At 42.6% G+C, this 14283-nt stretch overlaps 1 protein-coding gene across 3 annotated transcripts; it reads left to right on the forward strand.

Annotated features, from left to right (window-relative positions):
- The first annotated feature begins 66 nt into the window (after positions 1 to 66).
- On the forward strand, positions 67 to 10126 carry POLR3F (RNA polymerase III subunit F). 3 transcript variants are annotated; one of them, XM_027697063.1, is made up of 9 exons: positions 67 to 118; positions 910 to 1027; positions 3148 to 3215; positions 4242 to 4309; positions 5098 to 5210; positions 7024 to 7167; positions 7919 to 8026; positions 8738 to 8929; positions 9477 to 10126. In XM_027697063.1, exons 2-9 carry the CDS (start codon positions 971 to 973, stop codon positions 9552 to 9554), a joined length of 828 nt encoding a protein of 275 aa, XP_027552864.1. In that variant the 5' UTR covers positions 67 to 118; positions 910 to 970; the 3' UTR covers positions 9555 to 10126. The 3 variants fall into 3 exon arrangements, with proteins under 3 accessions (XP_027552864.1, XP_027552862.1, XP_027552863.1); XM_027697061.1 differs by having other exon boundaries at positions 75 to 159; XM_027697062.1 differs by lacking the exon at positions 67 to 118 and adding an exon at positions 131 to 214.
- The last annotated feature ends 4157 nt before the right edge of the window (positions 10127 to 14283 follow it).

The raw sequence follows: 14283 nt of genomic DNA on the forward strand, positions 1-14283 counted from the left end.
CCACGGACGCTGCGCGCCGGGCGCTCCCGGCTCCCATTGGTCGTTGCGTCCCCCTCCGTTGCCCGTCTCAAGCGTCATCTCGCCGCGCCAGGCCGGCCGCGCCATGGCGGAGGTGAAGGTAAAGCCGGAGGTGCCCGACCCCATGGATATCGAGAGCAGGTGCGGGGCGGGCGGCCCTGGGGGGCTCTCTCGTGGGAGGTGGAGAGGCTGCTGGGCGAGAGGAGAGGCAGGACGCAGTAGGGGTGTGTGAAGGCCCGCAAGGGACGTGGGGGAGACAGGCGTGGGGCGTGCCGGTGCCTTGAGAGGTGTTGTTCAAGGCCTGAGGGCTGTAGTTCGAGGCCTGAGTGTGGTCAGGAAATAGGTGCTGAAGGAGAGGGTTGCAGTTGTTTGAGGTACTGAGAGTTTCGTGCTGAGAGGTGCTTAGGTGGCAGTGGGGGACGGGGTCAGGTCACCTTTGGCTGCCCTGGTGTTTTTTCTGGTCTTGGAAAAAGGAATTGTGGTTTTTTTACATGAAGTATTTTATTTTTTTTTCTTAAAGGTATTTCATCACTATTTGCCTTCTCTGACTAGTCACCAGTTCCTTTCCATTGGAAGCTTTTGTATAATAAAACATACAGGGAGCTTTAAATCCATGTTGTTAATAATGAAAACAACACAAAAGTAAAATAGAACACCACGCTCAGTGTTGTCAGCAAGAGCAGAGGTAGTTGGTCCAGCAGCTGGGGCTTGTATTTGTCAGCACAAGGGAGTAGATGCTGGGTTCCCTCAAGAGACATGACCAAGAAACAGTCGCTGGATACTTTTGCCCTGAGTTTTTCTTGTCACTCTCTTCCATCCTGACTCTAATACTTGAATTTGGATTCAGGTGCAACAGAACATGACTTTAAACTCGCTTTTCTCCTCCCGCAGGATTATTGAGCTGTGCCACCAATTCCCTCATGGTATCACAGACCAGGTGATCCAGAATGACATGCCTCACATGGAAGCCCAGCAGCGAGCTGTGGCCATCAACAGGCTGCTCTCCATGGTAGGGGGATCTCACCTTCCTCATTCTATCTCAGCCAACCCAGAGCATGTACATACATACTCTGTACGTACAGTCTGCATGTTGGGCAGGGCTAGCAGATTGATCCCATTGGATTTAGCAGCATTTGCCATGATATACAGTTACCATAGTTTACGTTTGGTAGCCATAAGCACTAATGATTGCTAAAGTTAATTAAGGCGTGCCTCAACTGACTCTTTCTAGTCTGCAATACAAAGTTAACATGAAGGTGTATATCGATGTGGATCACTGGGTGAGGAAGCTACCACTGAGAAGTACGACTTCTCAGTTTTTTGGGTGTGGGTTTCTGGGTTTTTTGATGTGTTTAGAGTTTTTTGGTCTTTTCCATATGTGTTACTTTGTAAAGCAGAATATGTTACAATGGTCTAGAGTAACAGTTGGGTACAAGTATAGTTGCAGGGGTTCATCAGGTGGAAAGATGGCCACGGGTGATAACCACAAGGCCCATTAATGATCGAGAATGAATTAGCTGGAGAGAAAAGGATGGATGTTAGCCCATGCTCTTATATGTCTTCTCTGAACCCCTCACAAAATCCCAAAGTTGTGGATTACTCTGATAACATGCAGGTGAAACATGTCAAGGAATATTTTGTATTTTCTGTAAATTTCCCATGCCTCACTGGGCATTTCTCTTTACTGTATCAGGAGTCAGCCTAAGATAAGAGCAAGGATCACACTCAGCTACTCCGGCCAAGTGTTCAAGAATAGAGTAGCTGTTCAGTCTTGTTGGGTCAGTGTGGTGTAAACTTGAGTAGCAGCTAAATGTTCAGGCTCTTTAAAAGATCAAGGTTCCTTTTGGTTCCATACCTAGCTGCTTCCTGAGCATGTGGAGTCAGGAAATAAAACAGTCTGAGTGGTGCAGTCCAGAGAGCACTTTGAAAAAGAGGACAACTTGCTTCTTAGAAAGAAGGATAGTGGAAAGTATCCAAACTGAGCAAGGTGTGGTGGTTGGCTTTTGTTGTTTTGTTTGGGTTTGGTTTTTTTTTACTAGCTGAAGAAACTTCTTAACTTTGATCCTATGATCCATACTAGGTATCACTGGAAGTAATCTTTCTCTTTTTCATCTTTCTGTTATAAATGAGTTCTGTTATAGACTAAGTGTGTTCAATAACTTTGAAAGGGCCATCCAGATTTCATAATGAGGCTTCAAAGATAGTTAAGTCTTTGGAATTTGTTTAAAATTGATGCTTAGAAGTGGGGAGTATGTGGGAAGATCTAAAAAGTACTTCAGACATGGGGGTAAATGGCAGTGAGAGCTCAGCCTTAATATGCATCAAGTACTTTGTTTGATTTAATCTTCAAGTACCTCATCTGTAGAAGAGCATTGAAGTGTGAGCTTCAATCAGCCAGGTGATGTAAATCTCTAAGAAACAAGACTGTAACTGTAGGAAAGGATCAGCTGGCAATTAAAATGTTAATTAATGCTGTTATACAGGGTTACACTCTTAGGCTTGTCTAATTGCTTGCCTCTTCAGGATAGGAAATAAGGATTTTCCTGGCCTAGGCACAAGTGTCCAGAGCAGAAGAATTTTTCTGTGTGTGAGAGATGCCCTTAACTTGCTTCTGAGAGTCACTGCCCATCCTAGTTGGCAGCTTTCCAGTGATGTCCACTTAGTAAAAAGTAGAACTTCAAACAATTCGAAGTTCCAGTAGCAAAGCTTATGCAGTAGAACTCCACTGTGATTTTTGAATTGCCATGCAAATGAGTGTTTTGTTGGAAAGTGAGAGTAAAGTACACAAGAACTTGATGTCCCTCCTACCATATGAAAGTTAGGAGAAGTAATAGGAAGTGCATAGATGTTGTGGGAAGGGTCAGGAACTATTTTTTATTTCTGATAGCTGATGGTAAGTGGATACATGTCAAGGAAAAAAAAGATCCTCAAGACTATTATTGTACTTGTAGGGAGAAAATATCCTCAAGGCTATTATTGTTTCCAGTGGTTAGAAATGTTAGTTTTCTTTCTTTATTATTTAGTTGACATTAAATAAGTTTTTTATTTTAGAATTTAAAAATATCCTTTGCCACCTTCTGAAACAAGCTCTTTGAAGAAAAGTAAATGCGTTGTGCCCATCTCTCCTAGGGGCAACTGGACCTTCTCAGGAGCAATGCAGGTCTCTTGTATAGAATCAAAGATTCTCAAAATGCGAGGTAAGCCTGTGTTTGCTGGATAAATATATTTGGAACACAATTCTGCAACTCATGCAGCATAGCTGAGAAGTCAGTCAGCAGTGTAATGTGGATTCTGTCACATGGATGTCACAGAACATAACTGCTTGTTTCAGGAGGGTACACTTAACTCCCCTGAGCTCACCCTGAAATCTGTTTTAGGTGTAGTGTTCTCTACTGAGCAGAAGGTGCCATGGGACTATAGCCCTAACTTCCTAGCAGAGTTCCTGGTCCAAATGACACCAAAGTGATCTCTGCAGACATATGTATATGCTCAGGTGAAAGCCAGCTGAAGCCTGACCAAACCTTCTGCTAACTGGGGTTCTGTGAACTTCCTCACTGCTCGTGTTACAGGATCAGCACTGATATTTACAGCTGTCCCAGGAGGCCACTTGAACTCATGCTCTTTGATTTATTCAAATGTACCTCTAAACCATGTCTTGCGATGCCTATGTAAACCTGAATAAAAGATGCCTAGACATACTTCTGGAAAGAAATATTCTTCAAAATTATCCTTAGTGCAGGTGTATTATCCTTTCTTTCAAATGCTTTAGAAAAGGATTGCTGAGTTCATGCTTTCTTGGACCAGTGAAAAGGCATGTTCTAGAGTTAGAAGCATTCTACTATCCTTTTGAAGATGTTCTGTCTAGAGACAGATTATCTTAAATTCTGTTTCGTGCTGTGTTTGACTTTCTGAAGTTGTGTTAGTATGTGACCCCAAATTCCCCATTGTTATGACAAGTTGAGTGATTCCTGCTTAGTCACTTTTTTTTCTTTCATATTGTGCTCTTTTCTCTTTTCTGTGGCTTCTCACTGGCAAACTTGGCTGGATCCAGAGAGGTTTACTGTCATGTATTATATTTGCCAATGGCTGGCTTACTGCATAGAGGGTTTTTTGTGCATTGTTTTTTGGTTTTTATAGTACTTGTTTGTAGTTTTAAAAAAAATCTCCATCTTCTTTCAAATTTTGGACCTTTCAAAAATCTTGATATCTGTCTTATTTTACAGTAAAATGAAAGGCTCTGACAATCAAGAGAAGCTGGTTTACCAAATTATAGAAGATGCAGGCAACAAAGGTAGTTTAAATTATGATTGTGCATGGTACTAACTCTGTTTGCTTATGGAACCATTCCTATCCAAATTTGTAAATGCTTCCCGGACAATACAAATATAAAACTTTGAGTCCTCATACCAGGTCTGTAGCTAATGTTCCATATATCTGCTTTTTTAAAAACAAAAGAGAAGGTGACATGTTTCTCTGTTAAAATAACCTGTCCTGGTTGACTTTTGGGAGGGGCTCTTTTAGAAGACTTGGAATAAGAATTGCAAGTTATCTGTGGGACTGTCAAGCCAAAGTATCTGCAGAACACTCCCTACTTAAAAGAAAATGCAGAACCAGGATTTAACAGGTGTCCTGCTGCCAGAAACCACTGCTAATGACAGGGCTTTCTCAGCGTTCATTGCACACTGTGGTTGAGAGTCAGAAGATAGAACTAGTTGTCGTATTTTTGTTGAAGCAAACACTAGTTAGTTACAAAGAAGTACTAGTCAGTAAGAATATTTCTGTGGTGCATTCCTGTTGGCAGTGAATGGAGTCCGCTTGTAAGAGCTCTGGGAGGAGAGGTAAATGGCAAGAGGACAGTATAGTGGTTGTGATATGTATGTCTTGCTTTTTTCACTTGTTTGTTTTGTCCAAATCCCCTCTGTCAGTTCCCTCCCTTCTGCTGGGAGTGGTAGGGATCAAGGATACATCCTGTGGTAGGCAAGTGAATTAAGCAGTGTTGTGGCTTTTGGTTTGTGAGTATGTACAGAAACAAATGGTTCTGTCTATTTATTTTCTGTTCATTTCTCTCTTTTTAAACAGGTATTTGGAGCAGGGACATTAGATACAAAAGTAATTTGCCTTTAACAGAGATCAACAAGATACTGAAAAATTTGGAAAGCAAGAAACTAATTAAAGCAGTTAAATCTGTGGCAGTGAGTATTTTGTGACTTTTTAAAAACAATTTCAAACACTTGCTGCATTCTTTTGTATGCTTCTAAGAGAGGACTGGGAGCAGAGAAACCTCATCCTACCTCCAGCTCTTTCACTGTGCACCAGTGTTTGACTCTGCCTTTGGTGTGCAGGTTTGAGGTGCAACAGATATGAGAGGCTATAGTGTTTATTAAATAACCAATATACTATTAATAAACATCACTATTAATATACAATTCTGTCACTCTTCCCCCACTATTAATTATATGCCATTACAATCAAATTGGAGTTTTAGTTCTCTCAGTTCTTTATTGCACACAACTGTTGTTACAGTTCTGCTACCCTTCACAAACCTCCTTGCACTGCTTGTTGCTAATCTGCAGTTCTGTCACTGTTTTCCCCTGCACTCCCATACCTGGTCTTTAGGACATAAACCTAGGGCAGAGCCTGCTGGGTTTCCCCCACCATCCCAGTGGGCTTGGGTCCACAGGTCAGCTTCCCTGCTGTCTGTATGCATCCACAGTCCTGCTGTCTGCTTATCCTGCCCTCTCTTGTTCTGACTTTTACACCTTATTCTCTTCTTGTGTTTGTTAACTTTCTTTTCTACCACTCTTTCCTCCTTTCTCCACTCAGTCTCCACCCAAATAAGCAACCTGTCCATAATTACTCTTTCTCAGTTGGTCCCAATGTTGCTGTAGCACAATCAGGTATTTCTGATATTGAAGCAAACTCAGCCACACTAGTGATATGGTTACCTAGCTGCAAGTGGCTTTGCAAGGTTCCTCTGGATCTCCTGAAACTTCCTTCAGTTATCTGGTTCATACTGGATTTGTATTGTTTACTTCAAACAATTTCCAAGGCATTTGATTCTGTTTCAGTCTTGGTTCCTCTACTTTGTTGCAGTTACTCAAGTTCCAGCTAGTTTCCTATGTGCAAATGGTCCAGGTACCAGAGTAGGGCTTATCCTTTTCTGTGTTTATCACACTGTTACAATACTTATGCAGTATCCTGTTCTCCCTTACCTGCCTATTTACAAATCATTTGTGTTAGCATGTTCTTTGGACATTCTTCTAGTTTCCAGCAAAGATTCTGTTTTGTTGTGGGGTCTGGTAAACCAGATGGAAATAGAGAAGTTGGACATAGAAAAGCAGTAGCTTTTTCATGTTCTTTTGAGGGATGCTGGTTTTATCTAATCATGCAGGGGATGTAACACTGCTGAAACTGCTTCAGTTGTTGAGTAATTCTTTGGACAACTTTTGGATAACCATTGTCCTTTAACTGACTGCTGCTCTCAGGACTGAAGCAGCATTCATTCCCATTCCCCTCGTCTAGGTGTGGCAGGAAAGAGTGGGCTCGCAATGGCTGACATTAGCTGCAGGGTTTAATCACATAAATCCTTGTCATCCATGCATGGGTTCAATCCTGCAGAAACAGTCGAAAGCTTCTCCATTACATTTGTCTTTGCTGTCTTTTAAGGACACTTTCCTGCTGTCCTTTGACTGCGGAGAGGGATTAGAGTCAATACAGTAAAATTAAACTCAGATCTTCTGTGAGGTTTGTATTGTGTCCATATTGTTAGCAGGGTTCTCTCCTCTTAACACTATGTTATAAAATGATTAGGAATCAAAATGTGGTGATTGTCTCTTTATCTCTCTTTTACCAGAGGGTCAAACATGTTAAGGATAGCTTGAGTTAGCTGAATTGCTGTACCCGAGGTATAGGAGTAATGAACTATCTCTTGAGATTATCTGCTTAGATTTTCCTTTCTCGAGGAATACTTTCACCTGTTGAGAGCTGTACACTTTTCTCTAACAGGCATCCAAGAAGAAGGTCTATATGCTGTATAACCTGCAGCCTGACCGGTCAGTGACTGGTGGCGCTTGGTACAGCGACCAAGACTTTGAGTCTGAATTTGTGGAGGTGTTAAATCAGCAGTGTTTTAAATTTCTGCAAAGTAAGGTGAGTGTCAATATTCAAGCCACCTTCCATTTGTGTTGTGCAAGTAATTATTTTCTTTATAAAACTGGTACCAAACAAGGCTTAAATTTTCCATAGGTGTTAGCCATTATTGCAGCTAGATTGGCAATTTGTACTGGACTATTATTTTTGTCACAGCACATGTGATGGTGTTGCATTTTAATGATAGATATTCTTATAACCTGTCCAAGGAGTGAAGCCTTTTATCACTGACGTCCAATGACAAACTAGGCACCAAAGTACACAGGACCAAAAAATCTAGCAAAAGTCTCTGTGTTTCCTACAGAGCTCCTCATTTCTGAGAGGGTAGAAGACAAATCAGCTAGCTCTGCTTAGAAGACAGTTGTCCCTAGTCTAACTGCAGGAGAAGCCTGCTGTTCATTAAATATGTCTGCAGTTGGCAGCATTTGTCTATTCCATTACAATATGTTTTAATTGGCACTAGGTACAGCAGAAATTTTTTTTTTTGTCAACAAAATGCCAAATGCTGATATTCCTTCATATTAATCAAATTGCAGTGTAAATTTTGTGTCATTTAGTATAAAATTATATTTGTTTGTGCACTGCATTGTCTCATATACATCAGTCTTAAGGATATGGCTTTAAATGCTAAACATGTCCCAGAAATGGTTTGGGAATCAACTTTTATAGTTTAGTCTGCCTGAAACTGAACCATGAAGGAGGCTCTTGGCAGTGAGTACTGACTATAACTAATCTTTGCTTTCTTTCTCAGGCAGAGGCAGCTCGAGACAGCAAACAGAACCCCATGATACAGCGAAACAGTTCATTCGCCTCATCGCATGAGGTGTGGAAATACATCTGTGAACTGGGAATCAGTAAGGTCAGAACAGATTAATCTTATTACGGTTCAAATTGTCAGTACATTGCTTGCTATGGGAGTTGGTTACTGCAGACTATGTGAAGATCTTGTAAGTGCCTTAGGACCCTACAGTTTAGTGGAGGTGAGCTTTGAAGCTTTATTGCTTTTCGGGGAGGATCACTGATGCATAGGATTCCAGGATAACTTGTACATCTGGGTTTTCAAAGATGTATAAAAGAATTAGCATTCATGTCCTTGTTAATCGTCTCAGCTTGTTTATATTTTATCATTTCTCTGAAGTTTACCTGTGCATTTCAAGGAGTTTTAGGGGAGAGAAAAAGAAAAGGAGGGGAAAAAAACCTTCACAATTATTGGTCACCATCAATAAGTGTATCTTCAGCAGTCTTGTCTTTTTCTTTTTTCACAATTATTTTCCTCCAAAACTGGAACTGTATCATGCTAGGATGATGTAGACACTTCAGATGCATAGTGAAGTTCTTTTTGGTAAACCAAGGCTAGTGCAATTCAAAAGTGCTTGGTAGGTAGGAGGTGGTATTAGTATTTGCTTTTATTTTTGCATCTGCACAATCCCATAAAGTTCCCAATGGTGCCTTTTTCTGAGCTAGGTTAGAATTCTAAGGATTTGTTACTCGTGGTGTTTGCTTATTTTCTCCTTGCAGGACTTACTGGCATCCGTCTTTCCTAATATTTCTTTTACAAATTGTTTCTTAGGTAGAGTTGTCAATGGAAGACATTGAAACCATTTTAAATACGCTGATATATGATGGAAAAGTGGAGATGACGATTATTGCTGCAAAGGAAGGGACAGTAGGCAGTGTGGATGGACAGATGAAGTTGTACAGAGCCATTAGTTCTCTCATACAACCCACTGGATTAGTCAGGACACCCTGTGGACTCTGCCCTGTGAGTAGTTAATTCTGTGTATGGTTAGATGGGTGCATGCAGATCTTGAATATAGTCCTGCAAATGGCCATTGCAAGGTTCTGCCCATGAGCGAGCCTCATGGTTTTCTAAGCCAACTGTGCTTAAGAGTTGCCCATGATGCCTTAGCTATGGTGTAAGAGGAAGGTTCTTTAGTTGGTCTAAAGCACCTGGTCTACCAGGGTATTTCCTACTTACATCCAGTCTCTTTACTCGATAGTATGTGAAAGAATGCTGTCAAATTATATTTCTGATCCCAAGTTTGCCAATGTTTTTAACAAGCTAGCTTATTTCTGTCTAGCTTTTGGTCTCTCCGCCCTGGACTGTAAACTGGTAGGTAGGTAAAACTTGCCAGCATGTCTGTTTGCAGCATTTACTGTGGGGGGATCTGTTTTGCTCTTCTTCCTCAGAGCTGGCTAGATTTTGGCCTGTGTTAGACTAATGCTTTCCTACCAGGGAAGAAGCAGAAAACATGTGAGCACTATCTAACAAACTAATTACTCTGCTGACACAGGGCTTTCCTTTGCAGGTTTTTGATGATTGTCATGAAGGTGGTGAGATTTCTCCATCGAACTGTGTTTATATGACAGAGTGGTTGGAGTTTTAAAGTGGAAGAAAATTGTAAACTTGATTCACAGCCAAAGTGACAAAGCAGCTTGCTTTTTTTGAAAGTGGACTTGTAAATTTGTAAGGAATTTCAGGACATGGGCAACTTTGTTTTAATAAACCAGTAATGTATCTGTTGTGTGAGCTGTCCTGTGAGTGGACTGAAGATCAAAGCTGAAGTGGAAATGTAAAGCCATTCTCATACAAAAAGTTGGTTGTGTGGCTTGAAAAGTGCCACAGAACATCTGAGTGGTGATGCATCACTTCTGAAGATTGTGTTGGCTGCTCCACAGATGCGTATTCTGAATGAGAAAAGAAGCCATTAGCTGATCAGAAAAACTTGCTAACAAGTGGTACCAAGAACTAGATCCCAAACTTTGCTTTCAGACTGATGCTGCTGGTGGATGCTAAAGTGCTAAAGCTCACGCTTTTTTCCCATGTTAGCTTCCATCTAATTGAAGACTAAGAATCTGATGTGGAAAAGATTCTGAATATGTCAAACAGAACTCATGGGTTCTTTATTATCTTTCTTACCTGTTAATTTATCATTAAAACTCTGACTTTTCTGATGTATATCTTTGCTTTATTTCCTGTATTGATGCCTGGTGCTGCATCTGTTGCATTTATTCCTAATCAAATTTCTGGTAGTGTGTTCTGCAGCTGCATCACGTACATGGATACTGTCGTAGTTTAACAAGATTACAACTTAGAAATCAAGAAACTTTAGGTGGAAGTGTGGAAAAGGAAAAGAACAACTTTTTATTAACAAAAGCTGAATAAACAACAAATGGTGCAATCAAAAACTTTCAGAAGAAACAATACAAAGTCCCAATTCTCCAGGTGGGGGGAGAGAAACCCGTGGCAACTCGGGGCAGGGGAGGGAAGGTGGAGGGAAGGCAAGACCGGTCCCGGCAGTTCAACAGGTGCTCGTAGCCTTGTGTGCCCGCAGCAGCCAGCAGCCGATGGCTTAGCCAGCAATGAAGGAGTCCTTTTTCCCACAGGCAGTCCCGAAGGCAGAATACCTCGCTCTGAGATAGGTCGGTCTCTCTCTCTCAGTCATTTTCTGCAAGGTGTCCTGTGGGAAAAAAAATTTCCTCTCAGGAAAAGAGAAGGAGTCAGCCGAAACCGGGCTCCCCGCTCTGTCCGGTCGGCCAACCAAAACTAAAAAAAACCTCCAAACAAAGAGCCTCCTGAGGCATGCTCCCCCAGCAACTGCGCTTCCCTGGGGAACCTCCCCCTTCCCCTGCTCCTGCGCTGCCAAGCGCGTGCAGCTTCGCTCCGTCCCCCACTCCCTCCTGCACTCTCCCCATCCCAGAAGAAACAGATGGGGAGCACGGGGGGAAAACGGGAAAAACGGGACACTAGAGAAAAAATTCCAACATCTCTTTTCAAACCTATGACAGATACATCTGCTGAAAGTTTGATTAGAGGTATTCTGGGAAGATATGTTTTTCACAAGAGAAAGAGTTCTTCTGGCCTGATGACACAGGGAGAAATTTTATAGATTATCTGAATACTGTCAGGGTTGAAAAAGATGCCAATGACAGATCCATAAATACAGCCTCTAGCCTTGGTTTGTGATCTGAAAAAGGCACAATACTGGCTTGTCATTGAAAGAGCACAATCTTCTCTTCCTGTGATATGGAGCAATCTTGTGTTTCTCTTGAATGTGACCTCTGGCTCCTCTATGTGACTCTGGAGTGTTCTCATAAGTCTTATGCCCAGGTTGAGCCTGGCCATGGCCTTCTTGAGAGAGAGCTGAGTCTAGTTTTCTCTGGTGGGGATGTCCATCTGGCAGTATTACAAAGGTAACTGTCTTTGGAAAATGTAGGTTCAAATCCCAATGAGGAAGTAAACAGATTTTTGTACCAACTATGTTGTGCTAATTAGTTACTCCACCTCTTTCTTAACATATAATCAAACAAAACATTAGGGAAAAAAAGTCAGTTCCTTTTTCATAAATATGAATATTGTGCATGTGTGGTACAGGCAGCTCTTCCACCATCCAGCATAACAGAGGGCTGGAATGACATATTAGCAGGCACGGCAGTGTGCACATGAACTGTCAGGTCCCTGTACAGCTTCCTGCCCATGGCTTCATCTGGCTGTGTCCAGCCTGTATCTCTACACAATTATTCAGTATCTTAATGATAGTCTCCCAGCACAGGGAAACAAGCAGGGAGTCAAGCACAGGGCCTGCTGCATATAGTTAATTTCAAATTTGCCTGTCTGAATATAAGCCCTCCTAGACACTGTGTTGAGAGGGCAATGGATAAGCACCTCTACAGCTGAGTTAGCAGCATGCCAGGTAATCTCAAAGTGGGTTATCATAGGTTTTGTACGACAGTTTGCCAAATAAGGGTAGCATTTTCAATACTGTCCAGGAGTTTGCAGTCTCTAAAAGCAGTCTGGATGACACATACCCTTCAGGGTACATCTAGCTGAGAAGAATGCACCATATGGGAAGTGTACCAAGAGAGAAAGCTTTTGGTGACCTACCCCTTCTAATTCCAAATTTCTATGAACTCACAATGGAGTGGCAGTCCCTTTCCGCTTGCAGCCTTTCAACTGTACAGACACCAACCTCCACTGCACCATCTTCTCAGCTAGCTGTTCCCTGAAGCACTTTGAGGCTGACAGAGTCCAGAGTGTCCTCTACAGCTCCCTCCCAGTAAAGCGGGCCAGGACAAAACCAGGTGCTGGATTCGCCCTTCTCCTTGGAGCCTTTAAAATCCACACTACACCCTGGGGCTAGGCACTTTCCTTCTCACATATATGCACTCTCCTCTTCCACTCTCACAGATCTGTCGTGGGAACCATAAAGAGTGCAGCAGCTGAGCCCATGCCAAATGTCCTAACCTGCTGGAGAATCCTATAAGCTTTAGATAAGAGACAGAGTTTTTAAGCTTGAAAGTATTAACCAGTCAGCATCCAACATTCAAGGCTGTGAAACGACTCATTGGAAGAGAGAAGATACAACAGTAGTTTATGGACTAAGATCAAGAGATGTGTGCTACAAAGACCACGAAAAGGGCTGTAAGTGCAAAAAAGGACGCCAGATGGCAGTAAAGACTGTGTAAGAATTCCAGCTTTTCTCTCCGCACATTTCCCTGGGAGAAGTGGAGCTGAAAAATTTTCACCAGACAAGAACACTGCAAGAGAGTCAGAACGAGATAGCTGGGAAAGCTGAGAAGGGAAGTGCAAAGCACCAGCCTTAAACTGCACACCTCCAAGACCGCGCTGCACGTTTTCCTCAGCTCCATGTAACCTGAAGCACCTTCCGGCTGGCAGAGTTCAGAGTGTCCACTACAGCTCCCGCACAGTAAAACCAGCCAGGCCCATACCCGTTGCTGGATTAGCCCTTCTCCTTGCAGCTGAGTAGAAGGTGGAGCACCGTGTGGGGTGTGACAGTTGAAAGGATGCAAGGGGAAACTGCCTGCCACTTAACTGGGAGTGCCTAGAAGTTTGCAATTTGAAAGGGTAGGTCACCCAAAGCCTTCTCTCTTGGCATGCTTCTCTTTTTGAGCTGTAGTCTGAAACTGCTTGCTTTCCATCTAGGCTGTGAGATTGAGAGTTTTGCTGGTAGGAAGAGGTGAGAAGTGCAATGCAGTCATGAGCTTGGTGTACTTCTTAGGTTTCAGGGGAAAGAGTAAAATCAGCTGTGAGTTTTCCTTCTAGGCTATTTCGTATGGGCTCAGCTGCTGGAATCTTTACAGTTAGCAAGTGAGATCTGTGAGAGTGGAAGAGAAGATGAGAGTCCATCTATGTGAGAAGGAAAGTGCCTAGTCCCAGGGTGTAGTGCAGATTTGAAAGGCTGCAAGGAGAAGGGCGAATTCAACAACAACTTTTGGCCTTGCTGGTTTTATTGTGCGGGAGCTTGTAGTGGACACTCTGAACTCTGCCAGCCAGAAAGTGCTTCAGGTTACATGGAGCTGAGGAAAACGTGCAGCGCGGTCTTGGAGGTGTGCAGTTTAAGGCTGGTGCCTTCCACTTCCCTTCTCAGCTTTCCCAGCTATCTCATTCTGTCTCTCTTGCAGTGTTCTTGTCTGGTGAAAATTTTTCAGCTCCACTTCTCCCAGGGAAATGTGCGGAGAGAAAAGCTGGAATTCTTACACAGTCTTTACTGCCATCTAACGTCCCTTTTTTGCACTTACAGCCCTTTTTGTGGTCTTAGTAGCACATATCTCTTGATCCTAGTCCCTAAATTATTGTTGTATCTTCTTGCTTCTAATGAGTTGTTTCACAGCCTTGAATGTTGGAGGCCCATTGGTTAATACTCTTAAGCTTACAAACCAACTCTGCCCCTTACCTAAACTTAATAGGATGGTCAGTCAGGTTTAGGACATTTTAGAGAGGCTCAGCTGCTGGGCTCTTTACGGTTAGCAACTCAAATGTGCGAGAGTGGAAGAGGGGTTAGGGTTAGGATTTAGGGTTAGGGTTAGGGGTAGGATTTAGGGTTAGGGTTAGGGGTAGGATTTAGGGTTAGGGTTAGGGGTTGAATTTAGGGTTAGGGTTAGAGTTAGGGTTGATGTTAGGGATAGGCTTAGGGTTATACTTGGGATTAGATTCAGGGTTAGGGTTTGGCTTGTAGTTAAGATTTAGTGTTAGGTTTAGGGTTAGGTTTAGAGTTAGGGTTTTGGGTTAGGGTTAGGGTTATGGTTTAGGGTTAGGGTTAGGATTGGGGTTAGGGTTAGGATTTAGGGTTAGGGTTTGGATTTAGGGTTAGGGTT

Source organism: Neopelma chrysocephalum, unplaced genomic scaffold (assembly GCF_003984885.1).
Source record: "Neopelma chrysocephalum unplaced genomic scaffold, ASM398488v2 Primary Assembly neopelma1_117, whole genome shotgun sequence".
NCBI lineage: Eukaryota > Metazoa > Chordata > Aves > Passeriformes > Pipridae > Neopelma > Neopelma chrysocephalum.